General features: G+C 44.4%; 1 protein-coding gene across 2 annotated transcripts in view; it reads right to left on the reverse strand.

The window, feature by feature from the left end:
* U2AF2 (U2 small nuclear RNA auxiliary factor 2) overlaps positions 1 to 14608 on the reverse strand; it is a 63818-nt gene extending 49210 nt beyond the window's left edge. For both annotated transcript variants that reach the window (XM_056542697.1, XM_056542696.1), the window contains exons 1-2: positions 14419 to 14608; positions 8208 to 8343 (exon numbers count right to left, since the gene is read on the reverse strand). In XM_056542697.1, the coding sequence (XP_056398672.1) occupies positions 8208 to 8343; positions 14419 to 14467 (185 nt within the window). In that variant the 5' untranslated portion in view covers positions 14468 to 14608. The remainder of the gene's footprint in view (positions 1 to 8207; positions 8344 to 14418) is intronic.
* Positions 14609 to 14666: the final 58 nt, after the last annotated feature.

The following is a 14666-nucleotide window of genomic DNA, read 5'->3' on the forward strand; positions in this document are numbered from 1 at the left end:
CGTCCAGGAGACGGACGACGTCTGCGTACCACGCCCTCCGAGGCCAATCTGGAGCCACGAGAATGTCCTCCGCTTTGAGCTTCTTCAGGACCCTGGGAAGGAGAGGACGAGGAGGGAACAGATAAGGTAGGGTGAACCCCGACCAAGGAATCACCAGTGCATCCGCTGCCAGAGCACGGGGATCCCGTGACTTCAACACGAAGAGGGGAACCTTCTGGTTGTGGCGGGATGCAAAGAGGTCCACATCTGGAGTTCCCCAGAGTTCGCAGATCTCTGCAAATACCTCCGGATGAAGGGACCACTCGCGGGGTCGGGAGAGGACCGGCTTAGGAAGTCCGCTTCCCAATAGTTTATGGCTGGGATGTGAATTGACTAGATGGCCAGAACCCTGAGCTCCGCCCAGAGAAGGCTCTTGGAAACTTCGGCCATTGCCGCCAAGCTGCGAGTGCCACCCTGGCGATTGATGTATGCCACCGCAGTGGAGTCGTCCGACTGGACACGAACTGGGCGGCCCTGGAGAAGGATCTCCCAATGTAACAGGCAAAGGTAGATTGCCCTCAGTTCCAAGATGTTGATCGGGAAGAGTGTCTCCCAGGGAGACCAATCTGAAGAACTCACCTAATGAAGTCTTCAGTCAGCTTTTGTCACCTGCATCATGCCGGGCTTGAAAAGAGAGACGAACAGGGAAAGGTGGGGGACCCGGACCCATAAGGTACAACCCCAGGTGCTGGCCGTTGGCAAAAGACATCCACGATGTCTGTGCCCCCTCAATCGCAAATGGGGAAACAGTGAACGCTATGTTCCTGAGACCCCATCTGAAAAAAGGAAAATAAAAAAGGGAAGAAAAACTAAACCTCCCTATTCTGGAAAAATAAATGATCGACCAAGTCTGTGGAGGACCCCAGACTAGTGTCCATCTGCCACACTAAGCTAAAACTGATTACCTCAGGCTCTGTCGACGGGTATATCCTGCTGGGAGGAGCCGACTCTTGGTTTCCTTAGTGTCAAGTCTCCTAGCAACAACAGCATATACCCAAGGTCTGTGTCCCCCAATGGAGACGATAGAGAAAGTATGTTATCATGGGAATCATGTTAACTGTATTGACCCAAAGAATAAAGAACACCTGTCATTTTTACTGTAAATTGTACAGCATGAAAACGAAACCTTCTAAAATTGTGTTTTTCTTTTTAAATTTCTCCACACAAATAGCATTGTTTTGGTTGCGCCATACATTTTATGGTAAAGTGAGTGATGGCATTACAAAGGACAACTGGTCGCGCAAAAAACATACTAGTCTGTGGATGAAAATATAAAAGTTATGATTTTTGAAGGCAAGGAGGAAAAAACTAAAAGGTAAAAATAATTAAGGCCTTAAGGCCCAAATGGGCTGAGTCCTTAAGGGGTTAAAGGAAAACTGTCAGCCTGTTCACCCACTCTAAACCCAATACACTAGGTTATAGTGTGGGTGAACAGGAGTCCAATGAGGGGTAACTCAAATGTGCCCAGTAGGTCCTAAGATCTGACCCCCAGAAGATCCTCTGCTAAAGTCAGTGATTCACGCACAGGGGCGGGGTTTCCCCAGCTCCATTTACATATTAATTGTCTGACTCCACAGACTGACAGCTTTCCATTAAAGAAATAGCCAAGATCTGTAAGATTAGAGCTGCTGAGTAAACAGTAACATGTTTGGGAGAAATGCCAGTTAAATATTAGTCCACTATGTTGAGCTACTCAGATTGGCTTATGTCCTTTACTTCCTTCAGTCCCATCATACATGGTGGATTCAAACGCTGGAAAGTTCAAAGTGGGTATAGCATGGAGATAGTTGTCAGACCATACATATGTTAACACTAGGAGGCTATCAGTCCGGGATGTGGAATTCCTATTGTTGAACACCCGGGACATGCAGAACCAGGCAGGTCAATTTTGCCAACATTTAGCCCTGGTTCAAGCTAGTAGAGCTGGCCAGACAGCCCGGCGGCACTCTGGATGTATGGAGCGCGCTCCTGACTCAAGCCCCATCCATACCCGGTAACCCCCAGCTGACTGCTGTAGCTGGGGGCTGCCGCTAATAGCCCAGAACGCCGCAGCCAGCTTCTGTCAAATGATTTTTTTGCCCCATCCGCTGTAGATGTAGCCTGAGGGCTTAACTCTCCTTCCCTGGCTGCCATGGATCTGTATTTGATTGATCACAGCTCAATGGAGTTTAATAGAACTGCATGGATCTGTGTGAGGATTCCTCCTAAAAGTCCTCTTAGGGACCATTAAAGTGTATTAAAAAAAAATTCAAAAAACACATTAAAGTGTAGCTCCCACCATCCATTTTTTCTTTCTTCCTGTCCCTGCCTATTGCCCATCTCTCCCTAACCCCCTCCCTCCCTTTACATTTTTTTTTTACTATGTTAAAATCCCTTTGTCTGCCTGGTAGTGTGCTCACTACCAGGCAGACTTCCCCAGCAGGCACCACGTCACTGATGCCCGCAGGAGCCGGCACTTCTGCCCTTAGCTCACTATACAGGGTGCCTCCAGCTGTTTCACCACTACAACTCCCAGCTTGCCCTAACATCTACTGGCTGTCAGGGCATTCTGGGAGTTGTAGTGGTGAAAGAGCTGGAGGCACCCTGTGGTGAAAACAATAACTTTATTAGCGCAGCAGTGCTACTTCGGGAGCAGCAGCAGCGGCGGCGCTCTCCCGAACCCCGCTCCCCATACCTCTAGTGCTGAGCGGCAGCACTCCCCCGAACCCCGCTTCCCCCACCCCATTCCTCCAGTGAGGAAGACTTACCAGAGGATCAATGAGCTGCCCTCGAACAGGGTAACGGCCTCCGGACAGGGTAAGGGGGGGGGGGGGCAGGCGGGGCAGTGGAGCTGGCCAATGCGCGCAGCCCCAGATATCAGAGTGCGCGCTCTTGCCTGTCTGATTGACAGGCGCGAGCGAGCACCGCAGTGACTGGATTTCGACTCATTTGCCAGGCTGAAATGAGTCGAAATCCAGTAGTGACGTCACTGCAGAATGCATTCGGCCACTAGGAGGGCGACCCCTAGTGGCCGAATTTAAAAGTGATTTTAAACTTGTTTAAAATCACTTTTTTTAATTAAAGTATATTAGAGATATGTTGTAGTACTTAAGTACTACAACATATCAATTTTTAGATTTCATGACAGTGCCCATTTAACCCCTTCCATATTAAAACAATCACCTTTCCCATACTAAAAACATGCAAATATAAAAATAAACTTATTTGGTACTTGCCCATGCGTAATTATCCCAACTATTAAAACATAACATCCTATACGGTCAATGGCATTAACACCACATTTCTGTGGTTTGATATTTTAACATCTCCATAAAATAAAAAAAAGCGATCAAAGTCTGATCAATACCAAAATTTTAAAGATTTAAATAAAAAAATAAATTAAAAAAAAAAAAGCTGTTTACAGTGCAAGTTAGCCCTCATACAGCCCAGTATGCAGAAAAGAAAAAATGTTAAAGGGTCAGAAAATGGGCATTTAACCCCTTAACGATGCATCTCATTTTCACCTTAAGGACGCAGCCCTTTTTTGCAAGTCTGACCACTGTCACTTTAAAGGACATCTGCAGCGTGATTAACACGTATCCCCTATCAACAGGAAAGGGGATAAGTGTTTGATCGCAGGGGTCCGACCGCTGGGACCCCCTGTGATCTCCTGTACGGGGCCGCGGCTCTCCCATACATCTCTATGGGAGAGGCGGGAAGGCAGCATTCGTGCCTCCCCCAATAGAACTGTATTGGGACGGGGAGGAGACAGGGCATCAACGTCGACCTCTAGGTCGACGCTACGCGCCTTAGCGCTCACTATGAGCGCTAATGGCGGCGCCCCGTTAGGGAGATCGCGGGGGGTCCCAGCAGTCGGACCCCCGCGATCAAACACCTATCCCCCATCTTGTAGATAGGGGATAAGTGTATATTGCGCTGCAGTTGTCCTTCAAGCAATAACTGATGCTTTTACTTTTCATTCTGATTCAGAGATTGTTTTTCTTCACCACATATTCTACTTCATGTTAGTGGTAAATTTTTGTCGATACATAGTTTCTTGGTGAAAAAATCCAAAATTTTATAATTTTTTTTAAAATTTAGCATTTTTTACTTTGAAACTCTGCTTATAAAAAGAAAAATGGACATCCCATATAAACTATATATTGATTAACATATACAATATGTCTACTTTCTGTTGGCATCATAAAGTTGATGTTTTTACTTTTGGAAGACATCAGAGGGCTTCAAAGTTCAGCAGCAATTTCCCACAAAATTTTCAAAATTGGAATTTTCCAGGGACCAGTTCAGTTGTCAAGTGGATTTGAAGGGCCTTCATATTAGAAATACCCCATAAATGACCACATTATAAAAACTGCGCCCCTCAAAGTATTCAAAATGACATTCAGTAAATGTGTTAACCCTTTGTTTCACAGGAATAGCAGCAAATTCAAAATCTTCATTTTTTACACTCATGTTCTTGTAGACCCAGTTTGAATTTTTTACAAGGGGGTAAAAGGATAGAAATCACCCTAAAACTTGTAACCCAATTTCTCTTGAGTATGGAAATATCTGTAATGTGTATGTCAAGTGCTCTGTGGGTGCACTAGAGAGCTCAGAAGGGAAGAAGCGACAATGGGATTTTTGAGAGTGAGTATTTCTGAAAAACAACAAAACACTGGCATACTATTTTGGAAACTACACCCCTGAAGGAACATGACAAGGGGTACAGTGAGCCTTAACACCCACAGGTGTTTGAATTTTTTTGTTAATGTTGAATGTGTAAATTAACTCTTTTTTCACTAAAATGCTGGTTCCCCCCAAATTTTACATTCTTACAAGGGGTAATAGAAGTAATGGGGTTACAAATTTTGGGGGGCATTTTCTCCTGAGTATGGAAATACCCAATGTGTGGATGTCAAGTGCTCTATTGGCGAACTAAAATGCTCAGAAGAGAAGGAGCGCCATTGAGCTTTTAGAGAAAGAATATGGCTGGAATAGAAGTCGGGGGCCTTGTGAGTTTACAAAGCCCCCTGTGGTGCCAGAACAGTGGACACCCCACATTGGCCCCATTTTGGAAACTACACCCCTCACAGAATTTAATAAAGGGTGCAGTGAGCATTTACACCCCACTGCGGTGGGGACCACTGTTCAAAAAATTTGTCACACACCTCTGTAGTATTCAGCAGCTAACTTGTATACTACACACTCATACAGACACACAATCACTAGCTCAAACAATCGCTTAGTATACTTTCTTTTATAGTCACCAGATACCACCCCTCTTCCTTTGCCTGGAAGTGAATGCATGTAGAACCTCCCTGTACTGTAGGGGGCGCTACTAGACAGCCAGTCGAGCATGCACTTCAGGAATACAGGAGTTTTACCAGTGAAATGCCCATTCCGATTGGTCGGTTCTTCCAGCCATTGACAGTTTGCAAACCTCGACTGTCTAACATTGTATGTTAGTCTCGTTTCAAGTTACAATGATCCAGAAAAAGCCATTGTATGTTGAAAATATTGTATGTTGAGGCCATTTTAACTTGAGGGACCACTGTACCTAAAACATGCTATTTTTACAGTCATCAAAATCTAATAAGAGAAAGTCATTAATAGATTTTGTTGCTAGGAAGAAATTTGACTAGATGAAGTAAAGGCATATCCTAGTGTTATGCCATTAATTTACAAAAATTTAAATAAATAAACTGACAGCAGTCAAAACAAGCATGTGTCCTGGATAAAAGGCATGACTAATAAAAGTATGCACAAAAGAGAAAGAGAGGGACGTCACTCACCAGGATACAGTGCAATTTTCTTTATTTCAACGGTGCAGAGACATGGAGCACGGACGCCAGAAGGTGGGACTAGATCATCAGTGAGAAGCTGGGTGACAGCTGTTGCGCGTGCGTATCACGCTTCTTCAGACCCTACCTGTTCCGTGATGCGTCACCCTTAAGAGCACACCTCCCCGGGTGACGCACCCGGAACAGGTGCATGCTAATTAATACATTAAAAACATTCGATAACAACTCGTAATGTATAGGATTTGTTACAAGTGTAAAAAGTTTCTATCTACATAGTATGAATATAGAAAAGTACAAAAGTTACAAAAAATTATTCTTTTTATAAAAATGTATATAGAACAAGAGAAAAGAAGAAAAAGAAAACAAAAAGGCTATGGGTTAACAAAAAGGCTATGGATTAACCTAAAACGCAGGAATATGAATTACAAAAAGACACTGTAGTCCACTCTTTCATTGAGTCCCAAGTTGCCGGCAGCATTAAGTTTTATGATCCATTTGGCTTCTGTTTGTAACAGGAGTTTTCTTTTATCAGAATTTTTGCTGCGGACAACTTCGAGTCCCTGAAAGAGTAAATCATTACAGATGCCTTTATGCTCACTGTTCATGTGTTCGATAAAACGGGGTGCACCTTTTTTAGTTTTAACTGAGTAGACATGTTCCCGGAATCTTGTATTAAGGGTACGTTTTGTGCTACCAATATAAAACCTTCCGCATGAACAGGTCATCGCATACACAACCCACTGGGTTCTACAGGTAATTAAGGTGTTAACATGTATAATTTCTCCACCAATTTGGGTACTTTTACCCATTTTCATATTGGGGCACCAAATACATGTACCACACTTGTGGTTCCCTGTGGGGCCAGATTTTGTGAGCCAGTCAGTAGTTTTAGGGTTGGAACAAAAGTTGCTACTAGTAACTGCATCCCTCAGGTTTTTACACCGCTTGAACGTGATGAGAGGTCTGTCATGTACAAGTTTTCCTAGGTCAGTGTCACTTTTTATCAAGGACCAACTATTATGTACCGCTCTTATGACTTTTTCAAGGGGACTAAATTTGAAAGAAAAGGAGAACCTAGATACTGGATTATCAGAGGATTTTACTTTAGTATCTTGTTTGGCTTTTTTGTTTTTGTTAGTTGCGAGTAAGTTATTTCTATCCTGTGCTAGGGCTCTTTTTAGAGCTGTATTAATAATAAATACAGGATAGCCCCGAGCCAATAATCTCTGCTTCAGTTCTTCGGCTCGAGAGATACATTTTTCATCAGTATCGTTAATGCGTCTCAAACGCAGAAATTGTCCGTACGGTAAGGCGGTTTTTGTGTGTTGAGGATGATCGCTCGAGAACTGAAGCAGAGAATTAGAGGCTGTGGGCTTCCTATAACCTGATGTACGGAGTTCCCCTCCCTCTGTTTCAATAAGAACATCTAAGAATTCCATTTTTTTCGAATCGACTTTGTAAGTGAATCTAAGATTCATTTCATTTTTTTCATTGAGAAATTCTACAAACTCCCTGAAGTTCGTCGCGGTGCCATCCCAGGCGATGAACACGTCATCGACAAATCTGAGATAGCACCGGACGAACAGCACCCCGTTTTATCGAACACATGAACAGTGAGCATAAAGGCATCTGTAATGATTTACTCTCAGGGACTCGAAGTTGTCCGCAGCAAAGAAAATTCTGATAAAAGAAAACTCCTGTTACAAACAGAAGCCAAATGGATCATAAAACTTAATGCTGCCGGCAACTTGGGACTCAATGAAAGAGTGGACTACAGTGTCTTTTTGCAATTCATATTCCTGCGTTTTAGGTTAATCCATAGCCTTTTTGTTAACCCATAGCCTTTTTGTTTTCTTTTTCTTTTCTCTTGTTCTATATACATTTTTATAAAAAGAATAATTTTTTGTAACTTTTGTACTTTTCTATATTCATACTATGTAGATAGAAACTTTTTACACTTGTAACAAATCCTATACATTACGAGTTGTTATCGAATGTTTTTAATGTATTAATTAGCACGCACCTGTTCCGGGTGCGTCACCCGGGGAGGTGTGCTCTTAAGGGTGACGCATCACGGAACAGGTAGGGTCTGAAGAAGCGTGATACGCACGCGCAACAGCTGTCACCCAGCTTCTCACTGATGATCTAGTCCCACCTTCTGGCGTCCGTGCTCCATGTCTCTGCACCGTTGAAATAAAGAAAATTGCACTTTATGGAACTGTTGCGGACATATTTAGGAACCAGGTTGCATAAACTATGCTGCTGAAGCAGCGCTATTTGGGGTAGAGGGAGGAGCGCTATTTGGGGTAGAGGTGCCGACTATCTACTCTTGCAGAGTTATTTATGACTAATAAAAGACTGATTTAATGTAAAATTTCTTAAAATAACCTGCGCCTCCGCCGGTCTCTTGATCCGCTGCGCTGTTCTCTAGCTCTCCTGTCCCTGCTTCGACTCCGCCTCTTTCGCTCACGACTTCTGGAACGGCTATGACTGCGTTTTCGATGGCGGTTCTCCTTGTCTCTCTCTTGATTGGTCAGAAAAGAAAAAAAAAAGTTATGGTGAAGAACCTACATTTTAGAATTATACAATTCAGAAAACTTAGTGAATCTGTTATAGTTAGACAGGCTTTCCAGTTTGTTAGCTGTGCACAAACCAAAAAGTTGCTCAAGGACCTTTCCACTCAGCTGATAAAAAAAAAAAAAAGTTTTGCTAATTTGGTGGTTCTTTTTAACACTATTTACCATGAGCCTCCAGCTGTTGCAAAACTACAACTCCCAGTATGCACTGACAGACCTTCAATGCGGGGTGTTGTAGTTTTGGAAAAGCTAGAGGTCGCGCCCCATGTGAATGTACAGGGAACATTCAAACGGGCGGGGTTTTTCAGCGAGTTTCCCACTGCAAGTTTGAGCTGCGGCAAATTTCCCGCCGCAGCTCAAACGTCCAGGGGGAAACTTGCTGTGAACCCTCACCCGTGTGAATGTACCCTAAACACACTACACTTACATGAAATAAAAAGGGTAAAACACTACATATACACACCCTTACACAGTCAAACTACCCCCTAAATAAAAAAAACAAAAAACAAATAAAGTATCGTACGGCACTGTTTCTAAAACAGAGCCTCCAGCTGTTGCAAAACAACAAGCCCCAGTATTGCCGGACAGCTACTGACTATCCAGGCATGCTGAGTTTTGAAACAGCTGGAGGGGATTGTAAAAAAAAACACACTTTAGATCTCCTTTAACCCCTTAAGGACAGAGTGTTCCACTTTCATTTTTTCTGCCTTACCTTTTAAAGATCATAACCTTTTTAATTTTGAACCTAAAATCCATATGATAGCTTACTTTTTGCTCCACTAATTCTACTTTGTAATGTCATTTTGCCCAAAAATCTACATAAAATTTTTTTTTTTTTTAACTGTCTGTCAAAATTAAAGAAAAACACCATTTTGTTTCTATGCAGTACATTTTTTGTTAAATTGACACCTTATCTTTATTCTGTAGGTCCATACAACTAAAATGATACCCTACTTATATAGGTTTGATTTTGTATTACTTCTGAAAAAAATCATAACTACATGTAGGAAAAAGTATATTGTACATTTAAAATTGTCCTATTCTGACCCCTATAACTTTTTTTCCACGTACGGGGCGGTATGAGAGCTAAATTCTTGTGTCGCGATCTGAAGTTTTTAGCGGTACCATTTTTGTATTAATCAGACTTTTTGATCGCTTTTTCATGATCTAAATTTTTTTTTTTACCAAAAAGACGCTATTTTGGACTTTTGTGCATACGCCATTGACCATGCTGTTTAACCCCCCAAGGACGTATGAGTACGTCCTTGGTCCCGCTCCCGTGATACAACGCGGGGTCCCACGGTGACCCCGCATCATATCGCGGCAGGCCTGGCGTCTTAGTGAAGTCGGGGCCCGCCTCTAATAGCATGCGGCACTGATCGCGGTGCCATGCGCTATTAACCCCTTAGCCGCACGCTCAAAGCTGAGTCATGCGGCTAAAAGTGAAAGTAAAATGTGCCGGTTAGCTCAGGAAGCTGTTGGGGATCGCTGCGGTATAATCGCGGCATCCCGAACCGCTGTACTGCAGGAGGAAGGTCTCTTACCTTCTTTCCTGCAGTCCGATCGCCGATTGAATGCTTCAAGCCTGAGATCCAGGCTTGAGCAATCAATCGCCGAAAACCCTGATCAATGCATCCCTATGGAGATGCATTGAACACAGTTAAAGATCAGTAAATGCAATGTTATAGCCCTATGGGGGCTATAATATTGCAAAAGAAAAGTGTACAAAAAATCATTAACCATTTGAATTATCCCTTCCCATAATAAAAGTTTGAATCACCCGGCATTTCCAATAATAAAAAAAAAAACTGTGTAAATAAAAACAAAAACAAACATATGTGGTATCGCCACGTGCGGAAATGTCCAATTTAAAAAATATACCGCTAATTAAACTGCACGGTCAATGGCGTACATGCAAAAAAATTCCAAAGCCCTAAATAGCATATTTTTGGTCACTTTTATATCATGAAAAGATAAATAAAAAAATTAGCCCTCAGCGCCCTAAACACGGAAAAATTTAAATGTTATAGGGATCAGAAGATGACAATTTTAAATGTATACCTTTTCCTGCAGGTAGTTATGATTTTTTTCTGAAGCAATACAAAATCAAACCTATACAAGTAGGGTATTATTTTAACCGTATGGACCTAGAGAATAAAGATAAGGTGTCATTTTTACCGAAAAATTTACTACGTAGAAACGGAAGCCCCCAAAAGTTACAAAATGGCTGTATTTTTTCAATTTTGTCACACAATGATTTTTTTCCCGTTTTGCCAGTAGAATTAGTGGCGCAAAAACAAGCCATAATACAGATTTTAGGCGCAAAATTTTAAGAGTTATGATTTTTTAAAGGTAAGGAGGGAAAAACGAAAGCGCAAAAAACGAAAAACGTCTGGCCCTTAAGGGGTTAATTATCAATATTTTTATAGTTTGGACATTTAAACATGTGGCGATACCACGTTTATATTTACACTTTTTTTTATGGGAAAAGGGGACGTGGGAAAAGGGGACGATTCAAACTTATTAGGGGAGGGGCTAAAACCTTTTCCCTTTTTTTGCAATGTTATAGGGGACTAAAACATGCATTACACTGATCAGTGCTATGCCACAGCATAACATTGATCAGTGTTTCTGCCACTTGACTGCTCCGGCCTGGATCTCAGGCACAGAGCAGTCATTCTGCGATCAGACAGCGAGGAGGCATGTAGGGATCCTCATGTCCTGCAAGCTGTTCGGGATGCCCGGTTTCACCACGGTGGTCCAGAACAGCACCACTGAGCTAACAGCAATGTTTACTTTTGTTTTAGACGCGGCAATAAATTTTGATCGCCAGGTCTAAAGGGTCAATGATGGCCATCAGCCCGATCAGCAATGTCCAGCATTAGCTGTGGGTCCTGGTTGCTTATAGCCACCGGGTATGATACGCGCTCACCTGCTGAACATGTGTCACACCTCAGGGGCGGCAAATTTATATTAATGAACATCCATTTGTGGCAAGGGGTTAATAACTCTGAGATGCTTTTACTTCGTCTGATCCCAAGATTCCTAAATGTGACAAAATAGAATTTTTCAGGGACCATTTGAGGGGTCTTGTCCTTTTTTTATTTTTACAAGGAGTAAAAGGAGAAAGTCCCCCAAAATTTGTAACCCATTTTACGAAAATTAGTGAATGTAAAGTGTTCTGCGGATGCATAACATTGATCAGGAGGGAAGCAGCAAAATTTGTTTTTTGGAGACAGTTTGGCTGGAATGTGCGTTTACAAAGCCCCCATGGTGCCAGAACACAAACCCCCAGGTGACCCTATTTCGGAAACCACACTCCTCAAGGAATGTAACAAGGGGTGCAGTGAGCATTTTAACCCCAGTGGCGTTTGACGGATTTTTGGAACAGTGGGCTGTGCAAATTTCATGAACCACTGTTCCAAAAATCTGCAGACACCTGTGGGATATAAATTCTCACTGCACGCCTTGTTACATTCCATGAGGGGTGTAGTTTCCAAAGTGGGGTCACATGCGGGTGTTTTTCTATGCATCAGAACCGCTGCAACTACCAGCCACCCCTGTGCAAATTACCAATTCAGGCCTCAATTGTACATGGTGTGCTCATTCCTGAGCCATGTTATGCTCCCGCAGATCGCTTTGCGTCCACATAAGGGGCATTTCTGTAGTCGAAAAAAATTGCTACATTTGAGTCTTTTTCCTTTACCTTTTGTGAACATAAAAAAGTATAGGGCAACACCGTCATGTAAAAATTTTTTTTTTTTTTAAAGTGTAAAAAGGGAGAGAAAGCACACTAAAATGTTTAACAATTTCTCCCAAGTACGGAAATAACCCATATGTTGCACTAAACTGTTGCCTTGAAATACGACAGTGCTCTGAAGTGAGAGAGCACCATGCACATTTGAGGCCTAAAGTAGGGATTTACATAGGGGCAGCCTAGGATACAAGCATGTTTGCTCTCTTTTGGATACCTCCAGCCATTGCAAAACTGCAACTCCCAGCATGCACGTACACTGTAGGGCACAGTTTAGAAACCACTGTGTAGGGGATAAGCCCGGGCTCTCCTTAACATTGACGCATCAAGACCCCCACCTTGCTTTTAGGTGCCACCATTCTTGAAAAATCATTAAAAAGCCAAACATTGAAATGAAGCGCATTCTAGGCGTTACCTAGCCCCAAGGTACACTGGTTCTTTTTCCCAGCCAGTTCCTAATTCATGCCCCCTGCTACTTGCTGAGGAAGAAATATGAATATTCATAAGGGACCAACCAGAAAGAACCACCAATGCACCTCGGGGCTAGGAAACACCCCCAGTGCCTTATTTATATACTTGGATTTTTAACAATTGGTCTGTAAGGGCAGCACCTACAGAAATAAACAGATTCCAATAAAAAAATAAATTCTGAATGCTGTAATGCACTTATTCCTTATCTATATTAGGGCTGATTCACATCACATTTTCTCCCATACTGCAGGGGGGGTGTGGCTAAAACATCACGCTCCCGTATGCCTTTCTATGCGCTCCCCCAATGAGCCGGCCGGAGTGAAACGTTCGGTCGGCTCATTTTTGCGCTGTATGCGCTTTCCCCCCGGACCTAAACCGTGGTCAACCACGGTTTTACGTCCGGTTGTAAAAGCGCATACGGCGCAAAAATATGCCAACCAGACGTTTCACTCCGGCCAGCTCATTGAAATGAATTACATACGGGAGCGCATAGAAAGGCATACGGGAGCGCGAGGTTTTAGCTCACCCCCTTCTGTATGCGCTCCCGTATGGGAGAAAACGTGATGTGAACCCAGCCTTACCCACTGATTCCATTCCTAAACCTTCCAGGTCACCCACTGGTCTTTGTGCTTGGATTACATTTCCTTAGTAGTGGTCTTTTCATAGCTTCTGGAAGGTGTAGAAAATCTGAGCTTAACTGGAGTGGTCTTCAGTAGACAACACTTACGGTATGTTCACACAGCAACATTTTATGCTTAGGTTAAAGTACTCATTTATCATAAATACATTGATTTGGTTAAGAACAACTGCAATTGGTCCAAGCATGAAAAATCCCATCTTGTGTGATCCACTCACTGCCATGGGTCAGGCTTCTAAGATCTACCTATAACCTTCCCCACTACCATATGAAAGCAGAAACCATAACATTAAACACCAGCCTCCCCCCTCCTCTGCCCCGTGCAAACGGGCCCCAAGCCTCCCACCCCCCTTCCTCTGCCCCGTGCAAACGGGGCCCCAAGCCTCCCACCCCCCTTCCTCTGCCCCGTGCAAACGGGGCCCCAAGCCTCCCACCCCCCTTCCTCTGCCCCGTGCAAACGGGGCCCCAAGCCTCCCACCCCCCTTCCTCTGCCCCGTGCAAACGGGGCCCCAAGCCTCCCACCCCCCTTCCTCTGCCCCGTGCAAACGGGGCCCCAAGCCTCCCACCCCCCTTCCTCTGCCCCGTGCAAACGGGGCCCCAAGCCTCCCACCCCCCTTCCTCTGCCCCGTGCAAACGGGGCCCCAAGCCTCCCACCCCCCTTCCTCTGCCCCGTGCAAACGGGGCCCCAAGCCTCCCACCCCCCTTCCTCTGCCCCGTGCAAACGGGGCCCCAAGCCTCCCACCCCCCTTCCTCTGCCCCGTGCAAACGGGGCCCCAAGCCTCCCACCCCCCTTCCTCTGCCCCGTGCAAACGGGGCCCCAAGCCTCCCACCCCCCTTCCTCTGCCCCGTGCAAACGGGGCCCCAAGCCGCCTCCTCACAACACGAGTCTATGGAGGCGCGCGTGTGACCGGCTGACATCATGGCCCACACCTGAGCTAGGCCTCATACGCGGGAAATGGCGCAATAGCGCGACATCGCTAATAAAGAGTCGGTTGGAACAATTAACCAAAATGCAATTAAATAATAAATAAAAAAAAATACAAGCCCCAGCTTAAATCTGTTAACGGAGTCATAAACCAGTCACCGCCCAAACAGGACAAAGACGCGCACATCTCGCGGTGCGGGCCCACCGTAGGCCTAAAATACCATTAAGACGCTCACCTTGCTTATTCTCATTCAGCTGCCGCTCGAATTCATCGAAGTCCGACATGATGACGACCTCCACAAAGCTGTGGCCTGTCTGAGACCGTCTCTCCTCACACGCCTTCTATCCGCGCTCCACGGTCTCGAATAGCAAAACGAGGCAGCAGCTCCCCCACTTAACTGCTTCGACTGTTTCCGGAATAAAGGGCGGCGCTTATTGGACCGCTCTTCGGTTATTTCCGGAGAGTTGGGCGGGGCTCGCGCTA

The sequence above is a fragment of the Hyla sarda genome, chromosome 10 (genome assembly GCF_029499605.1).
Source record: "Hyla sarda isolate aHylSar1 chromosome 10, aHylSar1.hap1, whole genome shotgun sequence".
Taxonomy (NCBI): domain Eukaryota; kingdom Metazoa; phylum Chordata; class Amphibia; order Anura; family Hylidae; genus Hyla; species Hyla sarda.